At 42.0% G+C, this 13,497-nt stretch overlaps 1 protein-coding gene across 1 annotated transcript; it reads left to right on the forward strand.

The window, feature by feature from the left end:
* The first annotated feature begins 5,454 nt into the window (after positions 1-5,454).
* Positions 5,455-13,136, forward strand: SERTM2 (serine rich and transmembrane domain containing 2). The gene is made up of 2 exons (XM_074915139.1): positions 5,455-5,857; positions 9,175-13,136. The coding sequence occupies exon 2, from the start codon at positions 9,781-9,783 to the stop codon at positions 10,057-10,059; it is 279 nt and encodes a 92-aa protein (XP_074771240.1). The 5' UTR covers positions 5,455-5,857; positions 9,175-9,780; the 3' UTR covers positions 10,060-13,136.
* The last annotated feature ends 361 nt before the right edge of the window (positions 13,137-13,497 follow it).

The raw sequence follows: 13,497 nt of genomic DNA on the forward strand, positions 1-13,497 counted from the left end.
TTCAGGCTCCATCAAGAACATCCAGAGTTTCAGAAAAAAACAGATAGAGCACCAAAGTATAAAACATACACATTTCATGCATATACATACTTCAGGTGTTGGTTTTGATACTGAGGTCCATGCTAGCTCACCCCTGGGGCACCAGACCTGCCATGCAGACAGAAAGAAGAAAATTCCATGAGTGATCCAATTCCCAATAAATGCTGCACTGTCCACATGGATTATTTGTCCATCATGCAGAGAAACAACCTAGTCTCCTGGAAGCCAGTCTGTGATCCGGTTGCTAAAATAAGGCCCAGCTGTTAGTATTTATTGTGCATTATCATCAGTCATGTTAAGACCAGCTAGTAAGCAGTGCAGATGGGCTGTAAGACAAGCTTGAATGCGTTAAAAACAAGCACCCATTTTAAGTTACAAAAACAGAGTGGCTCACTGTCATGCGAGCACCTTTCAGGTTGTATCTTAGCAACTGGCCAGCCAAAAAATGACAATCAGCACATCTGAAAGCTTCTCCAGACTTACCTGAAGCTGTTGGGTCTAGAAATTGTGCCGAACTCCCTAAAAATAGGCAATATTACAAGAACTGTCCTACTTCAGAGGAAATAATAATATTCCAGATCATGGGCTGGAGAATGCAGGATCTGGTTTTAAGTTCCATCCGTGACTCATTATTCAACTGATTTTTGCTAGGGCCCATGAGGACCTGTGGGGGACCTTGACGGAGGGTGGCTGACATGTACTTGCAGTTTGGATCCAGGTGGAACCTGCTTTTCAGATACCGTTTGCTCCAAGGGTTGCCCATATGACCCTGTTCACTGCCAGTTGCCCCTATCTGAGCTAGCTCTCACTGACTTACCTAGAGCACTGGAAGTCTCTTCTGTGAGTGGTGTTAACACCATTTTGGGGACCTGCAATGCCTTCTTCACAAGCTCTCTCACAAAAATGAAAGTTAGGACTGTTTCAGAGAGAATTCTGTGCAGGACAATGTAGCCCTTTACTGACAACAGTAAATCAAATTAGAAATGTTCCTAAAAATTAGCAGTAAGTTCAGACTAGGCTGAATTTCTTCAGTTATCTGTGGAAGAATAAGTTTCTATAAATAAACTGAAACATTGCAATATTTTTTATGAGGGAAGTTCAAAACAAAGCCAAATTGTCAAAACAGCCCAAAGCCTTTCTAAGCAACAAAACTCTTTTAGTCCAAATACATGAGCATTTTCAGACATACTACTGGACAAAACAAGACTGTGTGGGCAGGCACAGAGGGAAAGGCACTCAGCCCTGCTGGAGCAGTGGGCACATGACCACATGCATTTGTGTAGCACTTAGCATCAACAGATTGCTTATGTGGGGTGAAGTTCTAATAATTTTTCCCTTTTCATGAAAAAGAAATGAGATGGAGAGAAGTCAGTACATTTTCTTAGGGCCCTTACTGGCCTAAGCATGAAACAAGCTACAAGCTCCAGGCAACTTTCTTTGCTTTCAAGGTTGCCATCCCATGGACTGTGGTATTTCTCCCTTAAAGCTGGTGGCAACTAGACCCATTTCACACAAATCTGAATAACCAATAAATATTTGAAAGTCCAAACATTCATTAGAGATTCCTGATTAAAAATCTACTGAAACATGATTTTTTTTAAATTTTTTTTATGTTTCACAAGCCTGTTTGTGGTATAGATCACCTGCCACTCAGTGCCATGGCTGTAAAGACAAAACATACTAAAACAAAAACATATTTACAACAGATTCCACTCTGCCAAGACAAACAGTTCTAAGTGAAGGCACTTGCTTCAGCATCTCTTCCATAGTGACTTACCCTCTTTTTTGTAGCACTTGTACAGTTCTAGGTGGAAAGTAGGAACCATCCTGATCTTTGGAAGAACAACTGCCCAAGCAACCACCTCATGGCAACAAGGGGCCTCCTAGCACCTCTGTGGATGGCCAGGGCAGGGGTGGGGAAGGCAGGAAAGGTAAAGAACAGGGTTTTTTCCATGTAACCCATCTAGTATTAGCTGGGCATCTCAGGAGTTGGACCTTGTGGCCTTCAAGGCTAGAGAAGGGCTGGGCACCTCTTCAAGGAGGTGTTCCGTGGGTAGCTACACTGCACATCTAAGAAGCCTGTAACAGCCACAAAAGCTGTTAAAAATTGGATGCTTGGCAGTCCTCTTCAGCGTTGACTGTACCTCACTGAGGGAGTGTGTAACTGTGAAGTGTCTTGAAAATACAGAAGTGCTAAGTATGATTATTATTGCCATAAGTAATGAATACTACTAGAAGTTCACAGTGCTGAGCTGATTTCTAAGACATCTGGTGCAGGTTTCTAGCAGTGTTCTCAGGGGAGAAGTGAGTGAACTCCCCCTAAGTCCTCTGAAAGCTAGTGAAACTCCAGGCAAGCTGAGCTGCTGGCTCAGCACAACAGCTCAGCCAGACTCTGGTCCAGGCAGGGATTAACCATGTGGGCGAAGGAGAGAAATTGTTTTAACAGGAGGAAAGGGAAGGACAGTAATGGAGAAACAGTGAGTTGGTATTAACTGTAGCCTCTAAACAATGGCTGAAAAATATGTCCAAACACAGAATACACTTCAGACATCACAGTTCTTGATTAAAAGTCTGCTCTAATTTAACACACTTTCTGCCCTTAATACTGAAAACTCAGCCACTGCTTCTGTTTTCTCTGTCATCTTTGACATGTCCACATACACCTACCAAGTTGTGGCTCTTTTCTGAGTTCAATATACAGCATCTACATCAGAAAAGAGACCTTGGCTTGGCCCTACCCCTCCCACACACAAACAGCCCCAAATGATGGAAGGTCTTTACATCTGAGGGCTTGAATAAACCATTCTGGGATGTGTCTGCTATGAAAGGGATGGGGGGGAGAGGAGTGCACAGATCTTTCTCCATTCACTGCAGCTGCACAGAAAGCAATTTTTAAAGACCCAAAGTATGCATTTATGATGTTCATAGGATTCATGAATTTGGATAACAGAAGAATCCCTACAGGAACATACAGATTATACTCACTAACAGTCATTTAGAGATCTTATTTGCTCTTTGTTAAACCCAAATTTCACTCTAAGACTGATGTGGGACCATCATGAGAAAGATGTGTAAAATGATCTGATATAAAGCTTGAGACACAGGTCAAATAATGCAAAGGAAAGAACCTAACAAGCTCCCTGGTCTTTTTCCCCAAAATTCATAATGGCTGCTTGAAAAATTACTTTCACTGGCTTCATATTTCTGTGTATTTCCAAGGGAATTTGTACACCTTCATCTGATGTAGCACAAATTTGTCATTGATTGGCTCAAAAATTTACATAGAGAGAAAGACTTACATATGCTCAACAATTCAGGAATTCAGCAATCATTCAGTCAAGCATTCATCAGCCTCAGCTGGTATAAATTGTGGCATTATCTAAAATTCATCTGTCTTTATTATACCCTGCTACAAAGGAAACAAGAAATCTAAGTGTACCCATCCAGCAAACAGCAGCTTGGTCCTACAAAAGGGAGAGATAATTTACTGCAAAATCAACAAAGGGAAAAATTGCTGAGCAGAGAAGCTGGATTGCATGGACAGAGAAGAGGAGCCTTTCATTTCAGCATTGCTCATTAGCATTATATAGAAAGCAGAGTTGCAGGATTTCAACACATGCGTGTCTCTTCTGGGTCTCGTAACTCAACCAGCAACATAATTCCTGGTTAAACAGGAATTTTAAACAGCTCTCACTTGTTTCTTCTTAAATAAGAGAATATGTACCCAGGGTTTTGAGGTGCTGTCAGGTATTTTGTTGGTAAAGCAGTAATTCTACAGATTCCAGGGAAAAATACACACAGTCTTCCTTCTAGTTTATCAATGTACTTCCATTCCTATGCGACTAGCAGAGAATCGTGGCATAGACTGCAATACAGGGCAATGCACATTATATTGCAACAAAGGGAATGTGAAGTAAAATCAGCAATCAAAGCTGCCTTATAACTCTTGGTTTTCAGATACTTCATCCCACCACAGAAGCATGGAGGAATTGTATTTTTTCCAGCTACTGTGTTTTATTTATCTAAATAGTGCTACATTGCAATAATACACTGTGCTTGTGAGCTCCAGAGATGGAAGATCCCTCAGAGAGATGGATTTATAATACAGCCCTCTAACCCAGGAGGATGAAAGTGTTGTGCAGCTCTGGGTTTCATTACCCTTTGGCCCCTCTGCTCAGGCTGTGGCCATGGGGGACCAGAGAGGGAGAGCTATTCTGATCAGACAGCTTTCAGATTAAATGTCTCTATTTTGTCACACAGAAAGCTGCAGAGAGAGAATGAACTCATCTTTCCAAAACCCCTGTGTGGGACCCACTTTCCAGAGGGAAGCCTTGCTCCCAGTGCACCAAACACAGGCCATGAAAGACAACCTGTAGGTACTGGAAACGACCACAAGGCAAGTGGGTCAGATTCACCCCATGAGGTGCCTCCAGCCAACCCACCTGCTGGGGCACAAGGGATGTGGACATATGAAATATGGGAGCATGCAGCTGTACACAGCTCAGTGCTTAGAGCTGCAAACTGCAGCTACTCTGTCTATGTGCTGGTTACCTCCAGCTGTGCTCTACTGCTGGTGAAACCTTGGGGCTTGCTGTAATGCATCCCAAACTGACATCTGTCCCCAAGAGACTGAGCCACTCTGCATAAAGCAAAGGAAATCTTGTTCCCCATCACCATTCTGAAACACGCACACAACCAAATTTATAGCAATTCATTGATGTAGTTTGCCCTAATTTGTGTCATAACTGGAACAGGATCACAAAACATCCTTACTCTGTCAGCCAGGGGTGAGCTAAGAAATGCAAGTCAAAAGGTGTGATAATAAGAGGCATCAGGATGGTTTGGGTTGTCACCCCAAACTTGTCTCCTTTTGACTCATTTCTGTAGCGCCTTGTAGGCAGATCTGTGCTTCACACATTCATAAACTGGTGAAAATAATTCTTGCCCACAACACTGCAAAGTTGACATTATACTTATTTATGCTGAGTTTCAAACTTCTCAGAGGAGAGAGGACCTGTAAACTAAACCAGCCACACAGCCTTTCCCAAACCACCAAACAGTAAGCACAGGGACAAAAATACATTAAAAGCTCCAATGCCAAAGAGCAATGCTTGGGGACTATCTGAAACACATATCCACAGCTCCAGACAGGAACCCGGCTGGGAGCCCTCACCAGGTAACCCTTCCCAAGAGGCACAAACCAAAAAACCTTTACACCTTCCAGAAAATTAGAGAGAGAGAAACTGATAACCTGTCCTCCTGGCTCATGTCATTCTCCACAATTAGCAGGCAGCTCAGTCTTGTTTACCACTTTCACGCCCGAAAGGGTTAAGACGAACCTTGCACAAACTTCGCTGCGAGCTGAGCTCACAGCCTGCCTCCCTTCCCTCCTCGCCTGCTGCCGAGGCAGCAGCTCCGCGGCACCACCGAGCCTCTCCGCTCCGGCTGCTGCCTGCCGCTGCCTGCCAGGCACTGAAGCTCATGAAGAGAAGGCTGCTTGCCCCTTCTCCTACTGCCTGCGAAGGAAGGGCAGCAGCAGGGATGCTGCTCAGTTAGGGTCTCACTTGACGTCTCAAGACCGGGAGTAAGAGCCATCCCTGCCAGCGAACCATGTGAATTCAAGAGCAGAGAAGAAAGTGCACTTGGCGTGTCTGTTGCTGAAAAGACAATATCCTGGCTCCAGCAATAAGACAGCAAATCTTTTCTGCACAAATCCCACGACCTGGGAGGAGATGTTCCTACATAAATCACCAGCCAGCTCATGATCTGAACCAGCTGCTCTAGTGCCTAGTTCCAGCAGCCCTGCCTGCTCTGAAAGGTAACTATGCTTTATTCTGTTCTCTTCCTCTGCACTACCACAGCTGAGACACCAGCACACTGCACTTCAGCATGAGAACAAAAAATTCCATCCACCACAGAAAGAAAAGACATCCCCCTTTCCTCTCCCTCAGATCCTCCCTTGAGAAAATGCAAGACATGGACAAAATTGATACTTTAATGCTTTGTTTGCATTTCTTCAGTGATGATTTTTTTCTCTAAAGGTCACCTAGACAGAATACACCTGGTACTGTCCGTTTGTTCAAAGCCAAACCTTTCTGCGCTTGCCAGCCAGTTCAGTGCAGTTTAAATAAACAGCCTTGGAGAAGATACACAAGTAATTTTTCTATTTTGTCCCACTTACCTCTTCATAGTAGTTAAGAGTATCAGGTGGAAAAGCAAAAGAGAACTCAGAAAAGTTGCTTGCAGTTTCAGAGATGCCTTGCTGTCAAGCAGCATTTAAACTGAATATGGGAGTAAAAGGAAGCAAGTAAGAAAGACAAGACATTCACTGCAAGATCACTTTGCACTGTCTGTGTTGTTTTGGAGAAAAGCTTGCTTTCTCTCTGTTCCTCTGTGACCTACAAAAGTGCAGAGGAGGGCCGTGCAGGCTTCATAAAAACTCCCCAAACCTGAAGCTCCCCAAACCCTAATAGCTGCAGTGGTAATTTCAGCGCTTAATGAAGTTTTGGCTCATTAATTTCCTGTCTCAGTGACACACTCTGAGAAGAAACCTTTCTGTTGTTTTGTATGAGGCTTCTATTTTCACTGCTGATTTTTATTAAATATTGGTTTGGGGGTTTTTTGTTGTTGTTGTTTTTGGTTGGGTTTTTTTTGTTGTTGTTGTTGTTGGTTTTTTTTAATCCTTGCTTAAAAACAACCACAAAGTGGTAAAAAAATAAATGTCTACTTGGAATCAGTCTGTACCCACTGAGCATCAGTGAACACTAACGGCGCTTGTCACCTTTCAGAAATGGGAGTATTGACTAGCCAGAGAGGATGACTAAGCCTTGATCAACAACTTAGATCACAGGGAATATGGGCTCTAGTTATGCTGCTCAGCTCTGTAACAAACTTACTATCTCTGTTCAGGGAATTGAGGGCTTCTGAGGGTAACTAGTGAGGCTTTGCCTCCTGTAATCTGAGTCATACAAAGTTATAGTGCTAACCTCCTTTATATACATTTTTTCAGAACCTTTGTGTACCACTTATTTTCACATTACCTTGATCTCTACAGTCTTTAAGATTCTATTCCTTAAAGAGGAGTGTGCAAAACTAAATCTACTAATATCCAAAAAGATGTGCTCCATGAGATAATTGATAGATTGAAAAGCAAAAATCTTTGGGGTTGCCTGGAGCTACTGATTTATTTCTGGCTCATTTCTGGAAAAGATGTAGTTAATTTCACAGCTGTCAATAGCCTGAATAGTTGATTGCTCCTGACAATTCTATAGTTGAGACTAAAAAAAGCAGCAAGCTGTGCCAGCTTCCCATTGCTAATACTTTTTACTGTTAATCTGTTCCTTTTATCAATAAATGCCCAGCTGAGCTTTGTTAATTCAACATCTTGGCTTGTAGTTAACTATTGAACTTCAGGCTAATGTTCTTAGCATTCTGCAGTCTCATTTTAAGAAGTATGCAAAGCCATTAGGCTCTCTGCCCCTTAAGGAGAGAAATTAGCTCTGGCTTTTGCTCTCAGTAAGATAGCAGATGAGACTGGCAAAGATATTACTCGGTACTTTAACTCACACATGTGTCAGATCCCAGACTGATTGCATTTCATTATCAACAGAGAAATCATATTGTAAGAACAGAGGTTTAATATGGCCAGTAATATTCACACCCTCTATTTCCCGCCTGCTGCGTAACATAAGAATATTCTTCATGGGGGAAGAATTTCCATTTATAGGTTTGAAGTGCAAAAATCACAGTTATTGCCCTATAATTGAGAGCAAAAGTGCCTGGCTGCAACACAACCTTCACTTTCATGTTCCATGCTTCTGCATCAGCTGCCAGAATGACTGGCTCCACAGGGGTTGGGTCACCCCCTGGAAAAATACTGAGCTGCCCTTTTCTACTATGCTTGCCCACACGCTCCTACACAAAGCATGGCACAGAACCCACTACCATGCAGGGACTGCAGAAGGCAAATCCCCAGGCAATTTTTTTCAATTGGCTATTTGGCCCAGGTTAGCCAGCCTATTCCCTAAACTGGATTGCTATTATCTCAAATGCTTTGATACTGAAGAAGGTATTGCAGGATCTGGGAAGTAAAGTGTAGACAAACACCGGCATCCCTTCTCCAAAAACTCAGCACGTCAGATTCTACCCCATCACATGAGCCAAAGTAGGTCTGTCTTGCTTGTAATGAAAGCCAAATATCAGCTCCCTGATGACCCAGGCCTCAAGATATGAACCACCTCTCCCTGAAGAACAGAAAGGTGTTGTTCCCACGGGTGCATGGGGAGAACTTAACCAAACATTGTCAGTAAACTAGCTACACTTTACAAACAGAATGCCCATGAAAGTCAAAATGTTTTGCAGCAATATGTCTCAGGTGAAATCTTTATCTAAAAGCATCAGAGCTTTTATCATTTTGATCTAATGTTTCATTTTAATCTACCATAGTATATTACCACATTGATATTACCCTGTTTATATCTCATGTAGGTGTATATGTAGTGAACATTATAAATGACTGTATCACATTGTTTCAGTGCTGTCATTTTTGCTTCAGCTAAAACCAAAATTCTGGTCTTATCAAAGATGAACATGATGCTTTTGGATGCACCATTTACAGGGACATTTCAGCATTTATGTTTTCTGTTTCCAGCTGGAAGAACCGAAAATGCTAAAATGTTCCAATTCCCCCATTTCTAGTAAGTTATGCTCCCAGGAGGTGAGTGAAGTGTCCTATCCTGCAACAGAGTTGCCTCAGTGGGACAGGTGGGGCTCTGGATGCCTGCCAGGTGCATCCTGCCCCAGAAACAGAGGGACCTGATAATAAGAGACACATGGTGGAAGACACTGGCTGGATTAATTTCCTCTCTTCCTCTGTGACATCTAATTCCGTATACCGTGGGTCCTTCTCTTACCCATAACCAAGTAGTGAGTGTTACCAGAGGAAACCTTAACAATCAGATTTGCATGGTCTTTCTCTAAAGTGAAATAGTGCTTCTCCCGGTCTCAAGGTGTCTCATGGGAGCGTGACAAGGGTTTTCTTATCTATTTGTTCTGAAGATACCACAGGGAGGCTAGGCTATTTTGGTACCTGGTTACATTTCTCTCTCTCTCACTGACTCGTTTTTTTCCTTTTAGAAAGCCAACTTTTTGACTGTTCCTAATAAGAAACTCAGAACTCCATACTCTTTAAGCAAGTATCAATAGCCCTGTATTAGGAGAGAAGAGATCCCCCAGCAGCCTGGCAAGGCAGAAAACAACCTTCCCCAGTTCATAAAAGGATAAACTACCTGCTGTGGGAGAAGCTGGCAGAAAGCTGACTCAGTTTGTTTGGAAAACAACACTTGCAAAGACCAAAACCGTGCAAACCTTTGCAGCTCAGTTTGAGTTTACAAGGACCAAAGCTTTTCACCTACCAAAGGAGGTGACAAAACCTGAAGCTCCAAAGAAGAACCAAAGCATTTTCAAGACAAATAAAAGCCAGATGGCAGTGTAAAACACAAGTTTAATGTTTGTTGTCATTGTAATAGCAACTTGCAAAATTATTTGCAAAGGCCTGTCTCATGCAGTATGCTTAACTGTGTGAACCAGCAGTTTGAGACCAAGAGAATGGTGCATTTCTTGCTGAAGCCATCGTGCCATCTGTCCTAAGTTTCCTCTCTTGTCCTCCTTTGTGAGTCTGGTGAGGGAAGACAGGATATCTGAAGGTAAATAGGGAAAATGGACCAAAGCTGACAGAGAGCAATGACTGAGATTTATTTCAAATTCCATGGAAACCTGACTGGTCGCGTCCACTTTCCAACTTTGGCTACAGAAGTAGACACAACAGCAGATAAATACTCCAGCCTGTACGTGTATGTGGGATTGTTCCTAACACTTCTGGCTATCCTTCTCATATTGCTTTTCTCCATGCTCTTGCGCCTAAAGCATGTTATTTCCCCAATCACCACATCTCCAGAGGGCACTGAGAACATCCAGCAGTTCACGGATGTGGAAATGCACAGCAGGATTCCTACCACTTAGAGATCCCAAAGCAAAGAGGGCTCTGTGCTTGTGAAACATGTTTTGTTTGGCAAAACGGTGGTGTAAAGAATCTCTGCCTGCCTATCGAGCCCTACAACTTACTGCACAACCATCAACAGCAGCACAGAGCATCTGGAGGGTGTTACACCACTCTGGCTGGGTCCCACTGACTGTTGACACTACAAGCAACATGTGAAACACCCTCAATAAAATTTACATTACAGAAATCTATTGATATCAGGAAAGACTCATAGCCTTCTAAAAGCCCTTGCAGAAAATGGTAAAAGCCACAATAATGACAGCCAGTAACCCAAAGAAACACATACCAGAATGTGTCCTAGAGCCTGTATTTGCTGACCTCTCTCTCTGCCCTTAAATTCCTTGCTTGTTAAAAGAGTTGAATCAACAAAGTTAAGTGGTGTAATGGGGAAGAGCCCACAGGGCACATACAGAAATTATCAGTGGTTTGGCAATTCTTAGGCATTTCTCTCATTCAAGAACTAAAACCTTAAACTTCTTTTTTTCCACTTGAATGGTGATTTACACAATGGAGTTTTAGAAGTATGTTTCATCACCTGCTGGAACTATTGGTTTCTGACATTAAAAACCCTACAGTGAATAGTTTCATTCCAGATATCAGAAGGAGACAGGACTTTTAAAAGAGGAAAGCAAATAAAGATAAAATTTAACAAAGGTTTAAAATAAGAAGAAAGCATAAGCAGGAAATGAGCAGCAAGAGAGAAAAAATGTTAAAAGACATTTCTACCTCTCTTCCTTTGTTCTCCATTAGTGGAGTTGAATACCTTTCAGCCTTCCCAGTATCATTCAGTAATTAAAATGCAGTGTAAAGTTTGTGAGTCAAATGGACACTGTTCTCCTAGGAGACTCAAATTAATAATATTTTCTCTCATATCCATTTTGGGTTTTCTTTCACAAAAGACAGACCAGTTCTTCCAAAGATTTTCATTTGTTTTCCTCCAAAGAAAACTGAAGAAATGCCAGGGCTTGGCACTGCAATAATGAATAGTGTGAACAGCTCTCGACATAGACTTGTAGGGAACATGCATTTGGAAAGTAAACTCACTGAGCAGTAAAAGATAGGACTGGATTCAAATATCCTGGCTGATCATTTGGAACAGTGAGAAAAAAAATGTTTACTTAAATTTATGAAACAACAATCTGATCCAATCCTCTTACCTATGAATGATGTACAGAGATAGATTTTGATTCTGTGGATAGGAAAAATGGAATCAAATATAGCATATCACTTCAGGGAGAGCCACTGCCTCTTAAAGAAAATCCTCAAGCAAGATTGTTTCAGCTACATTTCTAAAGGGCACGAATGTTACCAGTTTATCCTCTGTATTACAGTCTAATTCTAGTGTGGTGATAAAATCCCCTGGTGCTTTTCACATTTATATACACTTATTTGCCAATTCTTTCTCCAAGGGCTTGGAAAGTTTAAACTCCCCATACAAAAACAGTGCTAAAATTAGAGATGACACTGACTCCATGGACTTGTGATAGTAACAAGAAACTGTTTCTCAAATGCTTTGTGTACAACAGGTTCTTTATTTACCTTTAAAGGTCTGTATATGGGTGAGCTGTTTGGACTAGGAATATGGCTTTTACAGCTGACGGGGTGGGGTGGGGGCGAAGCAGAATGACAAGTAATCATATTGGATACAGTTGGTCCATAGGCAGGACTACTGTTTTCCTCACTGATGTATTTAGTATAAAACTATTTTTTAAATGCTTCTTTATATTGAATAGCACCTTTTATACTCCATTAACCCTCATATAAGCAGGTAGCATGGTGACTGTGTAAGGAATACAGAAAACAATACACACTCAGCAGTATCTCCCCATGCCATGCTTGGCTGTGTTTACCTGGAAAAGAAGGCAGGAGGCAGGTTGCCCTCCAGCTTTCTGCTATGGGGACAACATACAGATATCACTAGGCAGAATGGTGGCTTCACACCCACCTAAAGATTGGCTCCTCAAGGAGTGCTACTCTCAGTGCTGCACAAGAGCCCAAATTCTGTGTGATGATTTGGACATTAATCCAACTAAGACAGGCAGCTACCGAGTTATCCAGTGACATTTAAATTTAACAAAAATCTGTGTTGATCAAGTTGGCTTGCTATGTGTCATTTATTCAGCCACCATGAGGCAGACCAGCCCAGGCTCAACATCTGGCTTGCACTGTACAGCCTCTCAGTTTTCTTGATGTGCCATTCAAAAGCGACAACTTACTGAGACCATAAATGTTCTAACATACTAAATCAGCAACTAAACCACTTCAGCCTTCCAGCACAACTATCTGTGGAAAAGCCTTATTTCCAAGAGGCTGCAGGACAGATTCAGATGTTAACATAAAATATCAGACCTACTAGTGGAAAATGACAGTATCAGAACCCAAGTTGGGACTCAAATTTTGATTGATTTGATCTCACCTGAAAAGCCCCCGAAAGTAGGTGTCAAGACTGCATTTCTTTCCTTCATACTAAAGAATGTTAATTCAGAAGTGTCTCACAACCCTTTAAAACTTGTTCAGTAAATATGCTGTAAATAAAAGAACAATTACTTTATATATCATTACATTATATCACATTATATCTTTGGGCAGACTGGGTATTTCTGTACAATACTGTTAGGGAAGGCAGCCCTATCTAACACAAAGATCACAAGTTTTCCTTTCTAAAGCTTCATTTCACACAAAGTATCTGTCCCAGTGGATACATCTACAGTCCCAGAGCCACTCAGAGTGACCCATTTGTACAACGCCAGCAAATTTTAAAGTCTTTTCCCACTGTGAAACAGAAGAATAACTTTCCCCCTTTCAATTCTTATTGTAATGCCCAAGCTTGATGTTTCTGAGAAAAGAGAATGTTGGGGTGCATTGACCTGTGTTTGCTGAGTGGACTTCAGTGGACTTTGGCATTCTTTGGCTATAAGGAATGGTTACTGGAACTTCTGCATGGATTTTCTGGATCTTGAAGAAGTGCAGGTGTCACATTCATACCCTTCCCCTCCAGCAGTCTGTTTCCTCCCCACTTGTCCATCTGCTACAGAAAATTGGGAGTTTTTACAAAAATAAAGACACATGCTACTAACAGTGGTGAGTCATTGACTCTCTGTACTATTTCCACATGTGGATCTGAGAGACCAGCTCATATGCAGAAATAGGCTCAAGTAGTACCACTCCTTCCAAATTAATTGTTGGCCTCAGGGGGCATCTGTGTAAGCAGAGGCCCTATCAGTCTGTGTAAGTATTACTTGAACCAGGACAGTTTGCTCCCCTCTTTACTCCCATCTTAGACATTGGAAACAAATACAATTATTTAGTTAATTCATCACCTCCTCCATTCCCTACCTACAGGGGAAGACAGCCACCAGCATGGGACTGTGAGGTCACAGTAAGCCTATAGTCATCAG

The sequence above is a fragment of the Athene noctua genome, chromosome 11, assembly GCF_965140245.1.
Source record: "Athene noctua chromosome 11, bAthNoc1.hap1.1, whole genome shotgun sequence".
NCBI lineage: Eukaryota > Metazoa > Chordata > Aves > Strigiformes > Strigidae > Athene > Athene noctua.